Source organism: Artibeus jamaicensis, unplaced genomic scaffold, assembly GCF_021234435.1.
Source record: "Artibeus jamaicensis isolate MK-2021 breed Jamaican fruit bat unplaced genomic scaffold, CSHL_Jam_final contig_685, whole genome shotgun sequence".
Taxonomy (NCBI): Eukaryota; Metazoa; Chordata; class Mammalia; order Chiroptera; family Phyllostomidae; genus Artibeus; species Artibeus jamaicensis.
Genome location: NW_026521924.1, coordinates 24,456,815 through 24,477,313, shown reverse-complemented (window position 1 = coordinate 24,477,313; position 20,499 = coordinate 24,456,815). Strand labels below are relative to the sequence as shown.

Here is a 20,499-nt window from a genome sequence, read left to right as displayed (position 1 = left end):
CACTCCAACCAACACGCCGAGAAAACCACCCAAAGGCAGAGTCTGCTCTAGAAGAAAACCTAACACCCAAACTAGAAGAAAAATGCACTGTGTTTACCTGCGGTACAACCCAATAAGACCGTGAATATTCCAAAGGCACAAACTGTCAAGCAGAAGTAAATAAAACAGAAGTGAGGACAACAGCGATGCCATCAAAACGTTGAAGATGGAAAAGTAACTGACCCAGAAACAGAGAAACTGAGACCACGTGCAGCTGCAGCTCGGGGAACCTGCGCACAATCGTCTAGAGCGGCTTCACCCATAACTGCTCAAAACTGGAGTCAACTGCCCTTCACCGGGTAAGCAGATGAACCAACCAGGGTCCATCTGTACAGCGGACTTGGCAGTAACGAGGAGCAAACCACTGACCCGCCCAGTGTGGTTAATCGCACATGCTAAGGGGTAAAAGCCACACTTGTAAGGCTCTCTTCTCTAAGAGTTATGTGATTTTCTGGAAAAGGCAAAGCTGTGGGTACAGAAAACACACCGGGGATTGCCAAGGTCCAGGTGTGGAAGGAGGGATTGACCACAGCGGCTGACCACGAGGGGAGGGGGCAGTCAGGGGACCACTGCACATCTGGACTGATCGTGGGTGACTATGTGATGACGGATTTGTCAAAACCGGGAACTCACTGAGCCCTGCTCTGTGAGAAGTGGTTCGGGACAGGAGTGGAAAAGACAGTTGCTGACTTGTCACGGAATAGGCCCCTGTCTTTTGATTTAAGGGACAATTTTGTGTTGCTTTCTCAAACATCCATCATTGGATTTATTCAAGTATGTTATCTGGGACTAACAGGGCTAATTGTGCTTATAATAAAACAGATGGATTTTAGACACCGTGTGATTCCAATCACAATGTCTCTCCTAATCTCTTGTTAAATTTGGAGGGATCTTGCAGGACACAATCCCGTTGGTCATCGTGGAACGTTCGAGGTTCGGAAATTCCTGTGGTTTGACTGGTTTCCTTTTCCTCGGCTAATGTCAAATAAAATTACGTGTAATCACATCTACTTTCAGAAGTTTCCCGCTTTACAAAAATGTCCCATCTCCCTTGCCATCTCGAAAGTCTACGTAGAAACACAATGTGAATGATTTTTCGCAATACTGTCCTTTTGTTGTTTATAGTACCTTTCGGTATTTTTTGCATATTGATGCATTTTTTTTCTCTGAAAACAGGTCCTTCCCTGACCCCACCCTAGCGACAGTCACTGCCCCCCCCCCCCCCCCCCGTGCACGTCACCCTCCCTGGGGAGGCACGGCCACTCCCATCGCACCCCTCTTCTGGACGGCACATCCTTGAGGGGCAAGAACTGTGTCTCTGCGTATCCCGTGGAGGGCTGTGGGCCACACAGCAGGTCCTCAATACACACATTTCGAATAAAGGAGACCACGTATCAAGGAGGACAGAGGAGCCCTGGCCGGTGTGACTCAGTTGGAGCGTCATCCCATAACCAAACGGTTGTGAGTTTGACTCCCGGTCAGGGCACACACCCAGGTTGCCGGTTCAATCCTGGTCTGGGAGCTACAGAAGACAACCAGTGAATGTTTTTTTCTCTCCCTTCCTCTCTCTCTAAAAGCAATGAAAAATATCCTTCATGAGTTTGAAGAGTAAAAAGAAAAAATTCTCAGATGTTTCAATCCTGACCTCAGGCGATCACTTCCAGTCGCCTGCCATGTGAGAGAGAATGCAAGGGGGACAGCCACGTTGCTTTCACAGGGACACTGGGAGGCCAAGTGCAGCCAGCTCACTGCCGACACGTCCCTCTGCCTACTGAGAGACTAAGCCTTCGACAGAAACCTGATGGACGAGATTCTAGAACCACGAACGAACCAAGAGAACTTCAGGCTGTGACGGGGCCACGGAAACCTGGAAGGCAGGCGCTGAGCAGCTCAACCCGACAGACTCTTTGGCATTGATGAAGGCGACATTAATCATTTGCAAGCCATCTTCAAACACCGTAACATGAGATCATTTGTCGTTTGATGTGTTGTTACAGATGAATTCATTCAAGTAGCGTGCCCGGCAGAGCTGGGAGAAGGTGAGTTGCCTGAATCAGGGAGGCAGCCAAGCCCACATCTCAGCGGAGTCTGGTTATTCTCTCCTAGTCCTGAAATGTCCCCAGCTACTCCCGAGTGACAAAACTTTGCCTGTGTGAGACGTGGCCCCCAAAATAAATCTAATTGCTTCTGTTGGTGATGGAAGTGAAGAAAAAGCGCAGGCATCCACAAAAGTGATGATATAGAGCTGTAGGCTAAAAAAGAATATCAGACTGCAGTGTAGCTCAAATCTAGCACGTGAATGACTTCAATGTAGACTCAATATGGAAATCAGAAAAAGTGACTCATGAAACTTGCGGCATGTGCTTCCATCACGGGCAAAAGCACATCGAGTGAAAGCTGTTCATTCCTTCATCCGATCATTCAACTCGGCCGGTATTACTCATGTCCTCTGATGGCCCAGGCACTGGTCCCGGCCCTGACGGTGTAAGAATGAAGGGAGCTGATATTTTAGATTGAGTAGTCAAGTACGGCCTCTCTGAGAAGGTGGCAATTGAGCAGAAATTGGAACGAGGGGAGGGAGGGAGGGAGCTACATGTCTTTCTGGGGGACTACGCGAGAATATTCCAGGCAGCGAGAACAGCAAGTGCAAAGGCCCTGGGGTAGAAATGCACTTGGAGGAATAGCAAGGAGACAAGAGAAACTGGAGCCAGTGGAGCAAAAGGAGGAGCAACATGAGATAAGATCAGAGGGGGAACAGGCAGACCCACCGTAGGTCACTGTGTGGACCGTGGCTTTGACTCCAAGTAAAAGGGAAACCATTTGAGGGTTGTGAGCAGAGACTGATGGGATTTGACTCAAGTCTCTGGCAGGATCCTTCAGCTGCTGTAGGGAGAATAACCTGCAGGGAGCAGGGTGGGGGGGATTTGAAAATTCCTAGAGGTTATCAAGACTCTACCTGGAGAAAGAAGCTTTTACTTGTGCTGAGCTTATATTTAAATATATTTATATGTGTATTTAAATATTGCTGTAAGTTATGCATTACATTCTTTTTCAATTTTTTCAATTACAGGTGACATTCAATACTAGTTGTATTAGTTCCAGGTATACAACACAGATCGGGGACACTCTGTAAAGCACCACACCCTTAAATATATTGCTGATCACCATGGCTTAGGATCCGGTGTGCCTTTCACATTTTCATCCGAACGCCCAGCCGGGTGCGGTGGGTGATGGCCAGTGGACAAGCCCCCTGCTCGGAGGCGAAGTCCAGGGCCAGACACGACCCACTACAGTCAGACGTGCAAGTGGCCGTCAATGTACTCAGGACCCCGGGGGACACACCGGACCCAGTATGGCTTTGTAACAAGGCCAGCATTTCAGGCAAACAGGGTGGGCTTTCAAAGCTACCACCGATGACGCCTTAGATAACCAGTCGAGTAGACTCGTTCATTGTGGCTACAGCCTCTTCAGTGTCGCTCTGGCACCATCAAGTTCGACTGCGGGAAGGGGCAAATGGACAACATCATTCACCCCCCTGGGCAATGAACCCCTCTGCCTCTAAAGCCCCCCAGCCCAGGAACTTGGAGGGCCGGTGGGGAAGTCGCCAGATTCCTGCTCACCGCAAGGTCTCCCCCACTCTGGTCGGCTGTGAAGCCTCTAAAGCTTGATATCTGCCCATGCCTCTGTTTGCCACTGTAAGGACTAAATGAGACAGTGGAGTCGGTTTGCAAAATCAGAAAGAGGTTGGGATCAAACAGGCTTGAGTAGATAGATGTGCCCCTCTGCCCCTCAGAGGGCAGAACAGTGGGAAGAATAGTGATCCCCACCTCACACGAGTCGTGTGACAAAAGTATGCGATCAGGTATGTCCGAGGGCCTTGCCCTTGGAAAGCCCTGATCCACCTTTGGCCCTGATACCAGCTTCGTGAGTATTCCCTTGCAAGTCCCTACAAGTGGTTGCTGCAGGGGTTCGAGAGCCTTCAGGGACCCCTTGGGTTTGTGAGTATTGAACCAGTGGACCGGTGTACCCCCAGAATGGGCCCCAGTAGACTCCACATCCCCAAATTAAACCACTGACCCACACAGGAGGGACACTTGTACTCAGAGGAGTCTGGAATGGGGAGCCTAGCGTCGCTGGACTTCAAAGGCGGGGTGCACACACCCGGGGGGTGAAATGAACCAACTCAGGGTGACTGCGAATTGACCAGAGGAAACTGGCTGAAGCCCAGGGAGGTGAAGGTGTCATCCAAGATCACACACCAGCAAACGTTATAGAACGGCAAAGCTGTAAAGGCCCTTCAAGGTCATCTGCTCAAGCCACACCTGGGACTCAGTGTCTGGCGCTCCCTCCCCTACCTACCCAACACCAGCCCCCAGGTCCCCACCAGTTACAATCTGCCAGAGACCCCCCTCCCCCCTCCCCAATGCCAGCACTGCCCTGAGCTGCCCCAAGATGCTCTAATGGAGCCCATGCAAAACATTTCATTTTGTACCACGCCTGCGGTGACGGCTGAGTGAAACCGAACGTTCACAGTCATTACGCTCCGAAACCCAGCACGAGCTCTGTCTATCGGGGTTTCAGAATGAATCAGATTTCCGCACGCTCCTCTCTCCATCGAATCGCATGTCTGTATATGGTAACCTTTAGAAAAGCAGTCTAATAATTAGTCATCTTGGCCTAGTTAGAGGCAACACTGCGTTCTCCAGCCTCACTTTGTTTTCAACAGGAGAGCGGTGCCAACGGTAATTTTCCCTGTGGTTAAAGTATGCTTCTCAGCTGCTCCCTGCAGGCAACAGAGACAGCTCGGGGCCCGCACCTGCCCGGCACTTCCCCACGGCTCAGCCTGTGAGCAGGCTGAGGCCCCTGCCAGGTGCCCACCACCCCCACACATTCACATCTCTTGACACCAGCTGTGGACTTGGCATTGGACTCGATGCTTTGGACTCATCATTACTCCCAACCATCTTTGCCAGTCAAGCTTTACTGCCTCATTTTGAAGATGAAAAATTTGAGAACCTGAGGGTCCTGGTCCAAACCCCAGGTCCATCCACTCTCCCCACCCCTTTCTCCCGGCAATCCAGCCAGGCTGCCTTTTCCGAGTTCCCACCGCAGGGCCTTTGCACATTTCTTCCCCTGAAACATTCTTCCTCCTGATTCTTTGCCTCGTTAATTCCCACCCACCCTTCAGCTCTCAATTCAAACATAATTTCCTGAGGGAAGGACTCCTTGCCCCGCCCACATCTTCCCACAGGAGTTCTTCACTCACGTAGCCTCGTACTCTTCCTCCTTCGAGACAGCTCTTACAGTTTGTAATTTCACTTTTATGGGATGATTTGCTATTGCCTGGCTCACCATGAAAGCATGAACTCCAGGAAGACGGGGATGGTGTCTTTCTTGTCCAGCACTGCACCCCCAAACCTGGAAAGGACATTAAGTGAGAGTTTAGTTACTATACACTGGGTGGGGGTGGGGGGTGGATGGGCAATGGATGGTGATGGATAATGGATGTATGGAGAAGGAAGGAAGGGAGGGAGGGAGGGAGGGAGGGAGGGAGGGAGGGAGGGAGGGAGATAGGTTGATTGAGAAATGCCAAAAACGAAAAAGAAAAAAACTTGCCACCTACCCATGTTAGAGATGGTACCAGAATACAAACCCAAACCCTCCATCTGTCATTCCCACTTGTTCTGTGTGTGATAATCTTCCGCCCCCCATCTCTAACACACACACACCCCTCACACCCAAACTCTGACCCACGACCGTGCCCACCTCAGAACTAGCTCTCAAAATTTTCCTTGCTGTCCAAACTCTGACACCAGGAGCTCATAAGGTGCTAATTCAGTGGGTCCAGGTGGATCCCCAGATATACATTGTTAACAAGCACCCAGGTCGTTTTGAAGGGCGCGTGTCCCAGACCTCCATTTGAGGATCCCTGGAGTTGGTGAATCCACATGGGAATCCGAACGCTGGGTGCCTGGTGGGGGTGCACAGCGGTCCACCCCTGCTTGGCCACCGGCTAAAGCGGGCAGAAGCTGGGGCTGTGCTGCCCCCTGGTGGTCAGTCTGAGCTTCTGCTGCTGCTGGCCTTGCCCGAAGACCCTCGCTGCCTGCTCCTCCCATGGCCGAGTGACCTCTTGCAGCCCAGGTCCGCCCCTGGGCACGGCACCTGCGTTCTGGTCCCTGACTCTCCAATGACCTCTTAGAACTTTTTTGCTCTTTGTAAATGTAACATAATGTTTCCCAAACTCAGGTTCTTTGGGTAACACCTTCAACATTTTACCCATCTCATATGCTTTCTGAAATATTATTCTTTACTTAATTTTTTCTCTAAATGTATTTATGGAAAATAACTCATTTTAATAGAGAAATCTGAATCCTCACATAGGTGAGGAAAAACACAGTTTCACTCACCATAAATAGGAAGTGGGGAAGGAGGTGGGGGGACATGAGAATTGGGGATAAAAATACAATAATTACATTTTTTAAATAGAAAGATTACAATTTTACAAATAAAAATAAGCAATGGCTTTCCCAGGTGGTGTGACTACAGAGAAGAGCACAAAAACTATTATTTTTAAAGTCAGGATGGGGGTTATCTCTGGGGGGTGGGGATAGTGGGGGATACTGGGACCCCAGTTGTCCTTAATCTCGGAAGCAGTTATAATTATGTGTCTTAACCTGTACATATGAGCTTTATGTATTTGTTCCTGTATTTTATACTTCATAAGGAAACACGCTATGGGAATAAAAATAAACAGTGAAATGTAAGTAACTGACAAAAGCACAGCTGAAAATGAGGGAGGTGACCTTGAGCTCCAGGATGCTGGGAAGGACCCTTGGGGGGGTGGGGCCAGGAACCAACCCGGGTCAGTGCCCAGAAACAGCTGATTGCCAGTTGGTCAGGCTCCACCCCTCCTCCTTCCTTCCAACACACCCTCCCTTGAACCCCCATGATTGAAGCCCAGAGCCCCGAGTGGGTCTCTGGGGGTCAGGCTGCTGTCAGAGTGTCCTGAGCCAGTGCAGTGGAGACAGTGTGAACCTTCTTTCAGGGGACAACAGCACCCCAACTGGCAGGCGAATGGGGAAAATCAGGCACTTGGTTCGGTCTCCGGCCCTGGAGACCTTCACACGGAACCGACTGACACCGCAAGTTCTGACTGGTCGACACCTGCACCGCTCCTGTGGTCCAGTATGTTCACGCACAGCCCTGCGTGTGTGTGAGTGTTCACATACAGTTCCACACCACTCACATACCTCTGCTGGGCATGGAGCGAGCTTCAGGACGTGCTAGGCTCGGCCTGGCCCCTCCCTGGACGACCGGAAGGACCCCAAGGCATCGGCAGGGCTGTCAGCTGCGCTGAGCAGATACAAAGGACACCTGAGGTGGAAGTGGACAGGCGGTGCAGAGCCAGGGAGGGCGGGACGGTTGCTTTTAGACTAGTTTGGGGCAGGTTAGGTGTGAGGTGGCCAGCCACGGGGTGTCCAGTTCTTGAATCTCAGCGGGTTCAAGAATTTGCACTCAGCATGCGGTTTAAATCACATGATGCTTGTTGGTGACTTGTCTACACATAGGCAGTGAGACAAGAAGAAAACAGCCCAGGGAACTCCGGCTGCCCACGGCCTGGGAGCAGAGGATAAGACTGAGGACCCGAAACAGCGAACTTGAGAGAAGGGAAGAGACTGTAGGAAGAAAATAGAAACTAACGACCAGAATGCAAAAACATAGGGCTGACCACAGTAATGAGGCGTCAGACGTACTACAAATGTCAGAAATAAATGTCAAAGCCGAAGCTACACAGGGTGTTAAAATGATTTATTAGGAATAGCCATGATCATCGAACTCTAAAAATTCCAAATTATTTCCCCTCAAAATGAGATATGTGAGAGGAAAGAGAAGCGTATCATGGAAAATCGAGATTTTTGTATTTAAAATAACCTCTGATATAACAAAAAACAAGATGTCTGACCTCTAATCCATCAAAGAAAACTAATTCAATGAAACATGACTGGTTAAAAACAAAAAGCAGCCCTGGCTGGTGCGGCTCAGTGGACTGAGCGCCAGCCTGGGAACCAAAGGGCCGCTGGTTCAATTCCCGGTCGGGGCACATGCCCGGGGTGCAGGTTCAGTCCCTGGGTGGGGTGCATACAAGAGGCAACCGATCAATGTTTCTCTCCGATATAAATGTTATTCTCTCTCCCCCTTCTTCTCTCTCTCAAATCAATAAAGATATTTTTAATTAAAAAAATAAATAAATAAGACAAAACCTTTGAACAGAATTTTCTGAAACATGTCCCGTGGAAAACTATCTGCTTGAGGTGGTAGGAGGTGTTAAGGAGAAAACACTACACTCAGAAAACACAGAGTTAAACCAAGGAACACTGGCCATCTCGCCTCGGGACTTCTTGGATCAAGCTGATGGACACCGTGACTCCCCAGGGGTGACGTGCAGGGCTCTGGCTGCCACAGCTCTGGGGGGACCCATTGCTGTCACTGAAGCCACCCAGAGTGACCGTCGTTCCCACAGTGGCTCTGTCGGACTCAGGTCGCCAGGAACGTACGCTGAGAAAAGCAGGCGTCATGTAATAAACACACACACAGAAAAGACATTTCATTCAAACATCTGTGAGGAACTGGCTGAAACCGATGATGTCCTTGGCCACAGAGCAAACCTCAGCGGCACGAACACGCAGTCTTTCCCGGGCCACAGTATCTGACCACAGGGCCGTAAAAGCAGGAATTAAAAGCCAAAGAATAAACAACCAAAAAATTAAATCACTAGGAAATTTTTTTCCCTGAATAACTCAAGTCAGAGAAGGAAAAAGAAAAAAAAATCGCAGTTATCGGCCATTTGGAACAAAATGACGATTGGAACTGCGTGTTGCAAAATTCATGGAATGGACCCAAAGCACTCCCCAGGGCTCTGCGTGTTTTTGTCATTAATGAGGAAGGCTGGGAGTGACTAACATGTCCCACTCCGGAAGCTAGAAAATAAGCCACGTGATCAACCCTGGGAGAGAATTACGAGTAAAGGTAAAATTTAATAAAGTGGGAAATACAGAGATCAGTAGAAAGGGTCCGTCTAAGGACTGACTACTTGTAACTGCTGTAAGGTGTCTAGACTCGTAAAGGCCCAATAAAGGGAGGGGGCAGGAGGCAGATGAGTGAGAGGAGGAACCCAAAACGCAACACTAGGCAAGCCAAGGACATTCCAACAGAGGCGCAGAGAAGCGTGTTCAGATTAAAGGAGAGCCCTAAACGCGTGGGGGGGGGCTCGTTACTTTAAAGTGTTCGGTGGAGAGCACCTGCGTCTTCGTCACTCTGGCTGCCGTAACCCAGGGCCACACGCTGGGCGTCTGCAACAGCCGTAGCTCATTTTCCCACAGATCGAAAGGCTGGGAGTCCAAGGTCAAGGTGCTGTCAGGATTGGTTTGGGGTGGGACCTATCTTCCCCACTTGCAGGTGGCCCCCTTCTCGTGTCCTCTCATGGCCTTTCCTCTGTGCTCCTGGGGACAGGGAGAGATCTGTGTCTCTTCCTCCTCTCATAGGACACCTGTCCTATTATATGGGGGCCCCACCCTTACGGCCTCATTTCATCTTAAATACGTCCTAACCACCTCTCCAAATACACCACAGTGGGGTTAGGACTTCAACATATGAATTGGGGGGGAGAGTCGCAATTCATTCCATAACAGCATATTTTTTTAGAAAAACGAGAATGAGCAAGACAGGTAGAAAACCATGAAACCAACTTGAAAACGAACATAGAACTAATATTTCCCAAAAGGATGGGGAGGAGGGGATCAGAGAGTTTAGCAAAAAAGTTCTTTCAAACTTCCAAAGAATGTTTCTAGGCTCCTTAAACCATCCAGAAAACAATAAAATAAAATAAAATAGAATGCATTCCGATTCATTTTCAAATGCACCATGGCTGTGATACCCAAATGTCACTGAGGCTTGGCATCTTAACAAGATCCTGTGGTCCCAATGGAGAGGGGTCCCTATGGAGAAGCTCTGGCGCATTTTCAAAATAAGAGCCTCAAATTGCAGGGCAGCTGGAGCCCCAATGGGCTGAGACCAGGGCAGCCTTGAACATGAAGCGGCAGTAAAGGGCATCATGGAGAAGCCTGGGGCCAGAACTCAAGTGCTCAGAGAGGCCACAGAGGCTGACCACACCCGTCAGCTGCACATGCAAGGAGACATCAGGGGCCAGAAGTGGAGTGGACACCCCTCCCCAGGAGTGTCCCCTTACACACACACTACAGGAGGTCAGCGTGCTTGGGGTCACCTTCCATCATGGAGGACAGTCCCAGAGCCTGGGCGAGGCTGACTCCAACTGCTGAAGGCTGGGAGGAGCCAGGTCATCTCGGCTCAGAGTAGGACCCTGGTGGCGGACCTCCTGGTCAGGCAGGGAGCTCCCTGTCACCACAGGACCATGCTGTGGGGCTGCTCTGGAGGGGACACCCGCTCTGGGACAGAGGCTGGCCGCGACATTAGAAGTCTCTCTGCACCTGAAGGATGCACTCACAGTGACTCTCATCTTCCGGCGGCTCCATCCTCACTCATCCTGATGAGTGCAGCGTGGCCAGCCAGGGCACACCGTCTCTCACGTCCAGAAAACATTGTTTCTGCATGCTCTGTGACCTTCTCAGCTCTGTGCCTGCATTACCATCTTTCGACAGCATCTCTGGAGATCATCAGTGTGGGGGCAGGGGGGGGTTGGTGCAGAACGTGAGCAGAGAACAGACCTGACCTCGCCTGCGATATTAGCCGTGCATGCAGAGAGAGGATTGTCTGCATCCCTCTCTCCCCTCGTGTTGCCATGGTGAGCGACCTGTCAGGTGCCAGTCTTGGAGCAGATACCAGGAGAAGGCTGCAGGCTTGAGGACCATTCAAGACATCCATTAGAAGCACTCACAAACCCAGCCTTCCCTCTCTCCATTATGGACTGAATGCTGGCCTGTCTCGGTAATGGGTGCTTGGCTGCCCAGAAGCTGACTGCAGCCAACGCCCTGCCCTTCCTACATGGATTTTAATGACAGGTGAAGTGCTGTCGTTACCGTCCCCATTCATGGGCTCTTACCAATGCCTGAATTACCGAGTCTGCGCCAGCCCTGGTCGTGGGCCCGAGAAAAGGGTATGGGGCTGGGATCTAAAAAGCACTGTCAGCGTGGGCAGCGAGCACCGTGCTGGGCTTTGGGTAAGAGCAGATGCCAAGCTACCGGTCACTCCCGGGAGGGCGTGTCAGTTTCTCCAATACTGGATCGCAGGCTTGGAGAAATCAGGCTCTCGGTCATGTCAGCGGTGGGGAAGTTCCGATTTACCAAGGACGCTTCTTTGGCAAAGCTGGGCAGGAGAGAGCTGGGGGCCGGGGTTTGTACAGTGAATGTGATCCCAGGGACCCCTCACTCCTCACAGGAGACAGCTTGGTTGGCGCCACTAGAATCGCCACCGGTCCAGAGTGGGGTCCTGCCAGAGCCCTGGAAGCCCCCAGTGAGTACTGACCAGGCCACGTCCCCCTACTCTGAGCTGAGACTTCGGGCTTTCTCCCTCGAGGAGGAGGGACTACCTTGTAGTGCAGAAAAGGGAAATGACTGCTGGTGACAAAGGGGACTGGCTGGGGACGTTCTTAGGACACTTGGCAAAGTTCCTCCCCTCCTCCTTGGGCACACACAACAGGACTGTACTTCCTTGACCCTTGAAGTTAGGCGTGGCCGTGAGACTCACTTTGGACACTGCACTGTCAGCGGAAGTGACAGCTATCATGTCAGGAGAAGTTGGAGAAGGGAAGCAGCAGCGTTTGAAGAGACGATGGCTGGGTGTTTTCCGAGACTTAACTGGAGACACTGATCTGCAGATTCAAGAGGTCTACCAAGGAAATCAAACAAAATTCACTGTTCACCAACAGAAAGACACTGTAGAAAAACCAAAGATAAGAAAAAATTTCTTAAAACAGATCCACAAAAAGAAATCGATTGCCTTCGGAAGAAGCTATCGGTGGAATTCCAGCTTCTCGGCCATGGGGTGGAGGTGAGAAAAGATTGAACTCGGCTTCGATGTGAAGAAAGAAAATACAACTACAATTACCAAAAATATCTTTTAAGAACAGGGTGGAATAAAGACATTTTCAGACAGACAAAACCCAGAGAGTAAGCCAAACAAAAAGTCTAAAAGGGGAACCTGCCACAGAAACTGCGTGGTCCCACTGGCAGACCTGAGCTACAAGGTGGGGGGTGGGGGTAAACACGGAGAAGGAGGAAAAACCAGCTTTGACGACGGAAAATGGCAATCGCGATAGTCTTCTCAGGTTTTTAAAACTTAGGCTTAAAATACAGGCCTGGGCAGAAGTAGGCTTTCCAGTCGTGCGGGTGCGGAACAGACTTCATCCTCGTGTTACTGTTGGCCGGTTACTCTATCGTTTGCCATGTGAACAACTGCAAAGCTACGTGTGCCCCCCACTGTCCAAGGCAGTCACATCAGTCAGGGGGTGGCAGACGAAGACCCAGCCCTGCGTTACTCAGGAAGAGGGTAAAACTCTTATTAACTTTAGAACTTGATAAGTCGTCTATGAACGTTTTAATTTGTAGAGTCACTACCAAATGGTAAGTGTATAACTTACAAAATAGTAGGAAAACATAAAAAATTTTTGTAAATTGTCTATGTAAAGTAAGGAAAGAAAGGAAAAAATAAGCCAAAGAGTAGCACGAAAGAAGCACAAAATAAGATAGCTGATTTAAACCCAAATAGAGCAGGAATTATATTAAATGTTTAAGTTTAAAGATGGATAAATGACAACAGATGTCCCAACTTTAAACGGCAGCTGTCCCAAAGCCCCCTCAACCCCCAAGAGTGCTGGACAAGCAGCCTTCCCCTGGTGACGCAGGTTGCCCATTGTGACTGCCTGAATGGCCGCTTGACATCACACGCTGTGACTCGGAATCACAGGGCAGGGGGCGTGGCACATACCTGCTCTACCTCCCCGCAGGGTTGCTGAGTTTCTGACTCTGCCGTCTATAGAGATCTTGGGCTCAGGTGCCATTTGGTGACTGCCCGCTGACCAGCTGCTCCTGGTAACCCCTCAGCCCTTTCCTACCCCACCTTCTGTGGCCCCAGGGAGCAGGGAATGCAAATTAAGAACTTTGCCTACAGAGTTCCCAGGGCCAGCGCCAGGCAGAGGACAGCTCCATCCTTCTGGCCAAAGGACTTTTTCCATGAGGGACGATTCATTTTGCCTCTGGGCGGTGAGCTGCTCTGCTTCCAGAGAAATTGGTCATGGAGCCAGAAGCCTTAGAAACTTGCGCTTATGACCCTCACCACCGCGTCCCACTCAGCAGATTCCAATACCACCTGGCATCGTGCAGGAAGAAGAGCCCCAAGAAAGCCGGAAAGATGACCAGCTGCAAATACAACACCTGCCACGTGGTCCCCATCAAAAAGCTGGAGGCGCACGAGGCAGGCTGTGCCGACAGGAGCCTAGGGGAGGAAGGTGACAGCTGGAGCCCCCTGCAAGGTAGCTTTCCAAGTCCAGAGCAGAATGGAAGCAGCCCTCCAGGGTCCCCCTGGGTCCCCTTGGGCCCCCAACCCCGATGTCTGGAACGTCGATGACACTAACAGCCATCCTGTGTTTGTCCTTAAGACTTTTGTTTTCCAAAACCTTGTTTGTGAGAGTGACTCAGAAAGAGAGGCGCCTGAACCTGCCCCATCCCTGACCACCCCCCAGAAGACCCTCCGGCTAGCAGCAGAAAGGAGCCACCGGCCTCTCACATGCATGAAAGGAGAAGCAACTCACCTGAATAAAAGGCATGCAATGCAAACTACACTGGGATTTTCCTTTTCTTTTTTCACCTAAGCTGATGAGTAAAGATCAAAGGCTTCAGAACATTCCGCTGGCACAGATGGGCACACGATCACTGTTACAACATCGGTGAGGTTAGTTGGTAAATTTCCCTGGGGCATAATTTGACAAGAGCTATAGGAATAAGCAGTGCACAGTGCTTTGCTGGGGCACTTTCGCTTCTAGTTCAGCCTACGAATATATGCACACTTGTGGAAGGAGCGGGGTGGGCACAAGGTTAGTCATTGCAGCGTTCTCTGCAGCATAAGAAGGTCAGAAATGATCCAAACACCCAGTAGGAGGGCTGGTGAAATGAAGGATGGTGCAGCCACAAAACGGAAGAGCATGCTGCCCTGAAGAAGAGTGGGGGAGCTCCTTCCGTACCAACACGAAAAGGCTAAGGCATATCGTTTCACTGAGGCCAGCAAACTTGTTCTCTAAAGGGCCAGAGAGGAAATATTCTAGGCTTCGTGAGCCGTATGGTCTCTGTCACAATTCTTCTGCTCTGCCCTGGTAGCATGAAAGCAGCCTTGATGTATGGATGTGAATGTGCAACCCAAGAAAACTACAAAAGCTGGTGATGGGCTGGAGGTGGCTTATGAGTCTGTGGGTCACTGTGCCAAACCTGGTTTCACTGGTACAAGCCAAGTCCAGAACACTCTCCATATCACGCGGCCATTTTTGTGCCGTTGTGGGAAAGGACACATAGAGGTACTTGCTTGTATCTGCACACAATTTTTCCTTGAGGAGACACACAGAGCCTGCAGTTTGCCATCTGACCCCCAAGTGCTGGGCTTCTCACTCAACACGGGCAATGGGCTTCCCCAGGAAAGGGACCGAGGTGACTGCAGGTCAGCCGGGGAAGCACTTGCTATTCCAGGCCCTTTAGTGACATTTACATGTGCATGAATGCGTGTGAATGCGTGTAAATGCAGTATCTGATCAAAAAATTAAACTACCTGGTTTTTAGCCCTGGCCAGCAGCATTGGTTGGAGCAGTGTCCCAATATGACAGGGCACATACAGGAATCAACCAATGAATGTGTAAACAAGTGGAACAACAAGTCAATCCCCTCCCCCTCTCTCCCCTTCCTCTCTAAAGTCAATCAGTAATTTTTAAAAAATAAAATACCTATTTTTTAGCAACAGCAAAAGGCCCAAGTCTTAAGATTTCAGAAGGAAATATTAACTGCTAAGCTTTTTATAAAGTAATCATCATACCTTGGCCACCCCTGCCCCCTTCAACTAATTCTCAAAGAATTAACAATTTCTTCGTAAGGACTTCCGGCCAAGATGGAGGTGTAGGTAGACACACTGTGCCTCCTCGCACAACCAAAACAAGGACAACAACCAGTGTAAAAACAACCAGAACTGACAGAAAACTGAACTGTGTGGAAGTCCAACAACCAAGGAGTTAAAGAAGAAATATTCATCCAGACCCGTATGAGGAGCTGGGACGGGCATCCGGGCAGAGAGGACTCGAGGCGGCGGATCGCGGACTTCACGGTCCCACATTCACTCTCAGATAAACCGGGAGGAACAACTGGGGAGCGAGACAGACCGCACAACCCAGGGCTCCAGTTCAGGGAAATAAAGCCTCAACCTCTGACTGAAAAAACCTGTGGGGGTTGAGGCGGCAGTGGGAGAAACTCCCAGACTCACAGGAGAGTTCGTTGGAGAGACCCGCAGGGTCCTAGAACGTACATAAACCCACCCACCTGGGAATCAGCACCAGAAGGGCCCGGTTTGCTTGTGGGAAGCTGGGAAAGTGACTGAAATCTGGCAGAGAGCACACCAAGCGCCACCGTTCCCTCTCGGACCCCTCCCCCACAGAGAGCATCACAACACCTAAATCTCCACCCCTTACTATGTAAGGGGGGGGAGGGCCCAAATGAAAGAACAGATCAAAGCTACAGAAAAAATATAACTAAGCAACGAAGAGATAGCCAGCCTATCAGATGCACAGTTGAAAACACTGGTGGATCAGGTTGCTCCAGGAACTCACTGAGTACTTTGAAAGCATAATAAAGACCCAGGCAGCAATGAAGGTCTCATCATGTGACATAAAGAAACATCTACAGGGAACCAACAGCAACAGGAAGGAAACCAGGACTCAAATCAACAGTTTGGAGCAGAAGGAAGAAAGAAACATCGAACCAGAACAGAATGAAGAAACAAGAATTCAAAAAAATGAGGAGAGTTTTAGGAACCTCTGGGACAGCTTTAAACAATCCAACATCCAAATCATAGGGGTACCAGAAGGGGAAGAGGAAGACCAAGAAATTGAAAACTTATTTGAACAAATAATGAAGGAGAACTTTCCCAATATGGCAAAGAAAATAGACTTTCAGGAAGTCTAGGAAGCTCAGAGTCCCAAAGAAGTTGGACCCAAGGAGGAACACACCAAGGCACATCATAATTACAGCACCCAAGATTAAAATTAAGGAGCGAATCTTAAAAGCAGCAAGAGAAAAGGAGACAGTTACCTACAAGGGAGTTCCCATTAGAGTATCAGCTGATTTCTCAAAAGAAACCTTACAGGCAAGAAGGGGCTGGAAAGAAGTATTCCAAGTCATGAAAGGCAAGGACCTACATTCAAGATTACTCTATGCAGCAAAACTATCATTTAGAATAGAAGGATAGATAAAGTGCTTTCCAGATAAGGTCAAGTTAAAGGACCCAGCCCTTATTATATGAAATGTTAAAGGGACTTATCTAAGAAAAAGATTTAAAAAATATGAACAGTAAAACAACAACAAATTCACAGCTGTTAACAACCCAAACTAAAGCAAAAACAAAAACAAACTATGCAAACATCTAAAACAGGAACAGAATCACAGAAAGGGAGATCACATGGAGGGTTATCAGTGGGGGAGTAGCAGGGGAAGAGAGGGGGGAAAGGTACAGAGAATAAGTAGCATAAATGATAGGTAGAAAATAGACAGGGGAAGTTAAGAATAGTATAGAAAATACAGAAGCCAAAGAACTTATATGTACGACCCATGGACATGAACTAAAGCCGGGAATGCTGGTGGGAGGGTGTGTGCAGGGCGGAGGGGAATAAAGGGGTGAAAATGGGACAACTGTAACAGCATAATCAATAAAATATATTTTTAAAAAATTTAGAAAATAACCATACAAGTGTAAAAGGATTTAACACCTCTTTAAAGACATTCATTCATCTCTGTAAATCAAACACAGGTCTGTTCTGATCAATACTAACCAGACAGTAGTGAACCTGTGAAATGTGCATCACCAGCACCCACTTCCGGGCACCTAACAGACATAACTAATCAACCACAGCACTCTTTCCTGAGCCTGGACGGTACCCTCAGAATCCTTCTCAACACCAGGCTCCAGGCTGCCATTATACGACAGTCAAAGTCAGCACTGTCTTGACAGAGCCCCCTGGAGGCAGGTTCCCCACTTGGCCCGCTGTCGCCCTCATGGCCTGATTCAAAGTGTTTCAGGAAGAGAAGGAAACAGGGACTGGAGAAAAACTTCTGCCTGGAGATCTGGGCTGGGGGTGGGTGGGGCGGGGGGAACCGGGCGAGAGGAATGTCTGTTCTACTACATTCCTGAGCTGGATCTCAGCCATCTGTTCCCTCCCCTCAGTCCTCATTCCTTGTCTCCACTGGGCCTGACTCCAGAAAACATCTGCTGGTAGCCACACTCTTATGGGGACCATCCTAAAAACGCTTGTCACCAGTGACAGGGACCACAGCAAGTGCTGGGCTGGACGCCAGTGACTGAGTCACAAAGGAGAGCTGGCAAACGGGCCGGGTAAAGGCAGCCCCACCAGCAGGCAAGCTTCCCAAGTTCATAGGCAAGATTCCTGGTGGAGGGGGGGCCTAGCAGAAAAACCATGTTCTAGGACAGTGGGGCTCTGGCAAGGCAGAGGAGGGAAAGAGAGGCAGCCACCCTGGGGCCAGGTGCCTTGCAGATACTACTTTAGGAAAAATTGAGGGGCAAGTAGTTTTATTGCCAACACACAGATACGAAAAGTGGGTCTCAGAGAAGGTATATAACATGCTTCGGTTCACAAAACCAGTGAGCGGCAAGAGGCCTTATTAAACTGGACCGGTCTCCAGCAATTCCAGTCCTCGCTACGTATAAACCAGAAAAACACACAAGTTGGTGGAGAGATGAGGACCAGTTGTTCGTAACAGCTCTATCTGTCCCAGCCGACCCAGAAACACTCCACGTGTCCTGCAGGAGAATGGGTGCCTGGTAGGAAGGTCACACAGTGGAACAAATACCACATGGTCACCAGAAGCAGCAAACCCTGAATCAACATGGGAAAGTCTCACATAATGTGAAATTCAGTTTACACATTTAAATTTTTTAAAAAGGCGGGGGTATAAATGTGTGGTGTTGGAAGTTAGGATGGCGGGCACCCTGGACAGGGTGTGGAGGTCTCTCGGGCACTGGTCACACGGGCGTGTTCGCTTTGTGGAGATTCCCCCAGCTGTTCCCTGGGGGTGTGTGTGGAACTTCCACGGAAAGCCTTTCACCTGATACTTATGCTTTTTCTCCAGTCCCACAGCCTCCCTGGCCAACAACTACAAACCAGACGATCACAGTCCGGCCTGCAAGTCCTGACGTGACCACAACCCAGTGACTTCCACTGAACTGACGTGTGAATACCACTCCTTTGCAGCGTTAAATGTGCATAAGAAAAAAATGAAAAAGCTTTCGTAACATCCTAAGAGCCCATATTTTCTGAGCCCCAAGTACACTCTCTCTGATCCCTTCAACAACTCCGAAAGGTTTCTCATTTCATAGCTGAAGGCTCCACGGTGCACAGCAGGAGACCAGTTTAGTAACAGCCAAGCTGACTGACGTCTGTCTGATCCAAACTCCGAGTCCCACCCATGGTGGGGGGAGAGCCGAGGACACCTGGCCAGGTGTCCTGGGGAACAATCAGGGCACCCACACGGTCAAAATGGCTCTAGATTTCAGAATCTCTCATCCCACTCATTCCCAGCCAAGTTCTGAGTCTCCTAAGTTCTTCCTTCACCCTGTTGAGCCCAGGGGACATTGTTCATTCTTAGGACATGTCTGCCTCCTGTATCAGCTAGTTATCGCCACAGTAGCACTGAGGCACAAACCATCTCAGCATTCAGTGGCTTGAAACAGCATTCTTATCACGAGTCATTTGGGGGTCTGTTACTCCGGGTCCACAGAGAGAAGTCAGAACACCCAGGATATCGAATATCTGGATGATAAGATTAGCAATGCCTGCAGACTGTACTTTTTTTTTTTCCACATGCAGGGGAACATTTACAAAATTGATCATATGCTCCGTCAGAAAGCAAGTCTCAAATTTCAGACTTGAAACCACACACTATTCCCTGAACTTGGGAGAGTGAAGCTAGAAACCAATTCTAGAACATGAGGAAGCCCTCCCTCCCCAGTCCTGGCTGCTCTGCAAGCTCTCTCAGCCACCCCTTCATGGCAGGAGGAGATGTCCACTGAGCATCTACCTGGTGCTCGGGCCAGGGCGACAGTCCAGATGGGGCAGGAGACCTGCATCCTCTCAACCCGCCTTTGTGAAGAGCACTGGAGTCTCAGGCTCTGCACCTGCCTCCCCAGACTGCCTGGTTTGTTGTGTCCTTTAACCCAAGTCCTGGAAGTAGGTCCTAGTTAACACTTGAGCATCACACCATCATCCTGCGCAGCTGTGCTCACCGGTCTGTCTGTAGCCACGAGAGGTCTGATTCTCAGCTCACATCCAAACTCAGCGTTGAGGACTGTCAAACACATCTGGAAGGTGGAACCAGAAAACCCACCTCAGAAGGGGTTAAAGCAGTATTACTATTACATCAGAGCCTCAGTGGTCTCTGCACACACCACGCACTCAATTCACGCAGGGTCCGCTCGCTAGGAGAGTAGCTCATTCCGGTGGTCAGCCCTCCAGCTAATGCCTGTGCTGGGTCCCGGATTTCCCCCCAAACCGTCTTCCCATGTACCTCAGTCATTCCTTTCACTTTAGACACTACAAAGGGGAGACTTTCTTTCTTTGGACAAAGAATCTTTTCTTCACAATGGCTGCCCAACAAGGGAGCTGGGTGCCAAGTAGTAAAGTTACTTCCCTCCATCAGTGGAGGTGTTCAAACAAAGCCCAGACCACTGCTTGCTGAGGATGAACAGGGAGCCTTAAAATCAAAAAAATTCTTCAAAGACCTTCTGAGACCTTCCAGCAGCAGCTATGGCCCACTGCTGCAAACACACCAATGACCACCAGGAGGCGACAGAATCTCACCATCATCGCAAAGGCCTCAGTAACACAGAAGATGGCTTTTCCTGAAAATACTAAAGACCTAACTGAAACGAAACAAAACTTAAAAATATATACCACATAACCCACCAATTCTTCCTCTGGGGCTATATCCAAAAGGGTTGAAAGCAGCATCTTTTGTAATTAAAAAAAAATAGACAAATACTAATAAAAGCATCTTAGAAAACCTAGGCCTTTACTAGAGGGGAAGATTAAAAAAATGCAAAGAAATATTTACTCCCTATCTTACACTTTACTAAGTCAATGTGCTGCACCTAAACATGAGTCCCCACAGCTTCCCTGATTGTCTTTACCACCCCCCCCCCCCCCCGCCAACTTCTCACCAAGGGTGC

The 20,499-nt window shown here is 49.5% G+C and overlaps 1 protein-coding gene across 1 annotated transcript; it reads left to right on the top strand.

The window, feature by feature from the left end:
* The first annotated feature begins 13,305 nt into the window (after window positions 1–13,305).
* On the top strand, window positions 13,306–18,468 carry GTSF1L (gametocyte specific factor 1 like). Its single transcript, XM_037164432.2, is given in 3 exon segments — window positions 13,306–13,608; window positions 13,610–13,764; window positions 18,405–18,468. Coding segments are annotated over 3 exon segments (522 nt in total).
* Window positions 18,469–20,499: the final 2,031 nt, after the last annotated feature.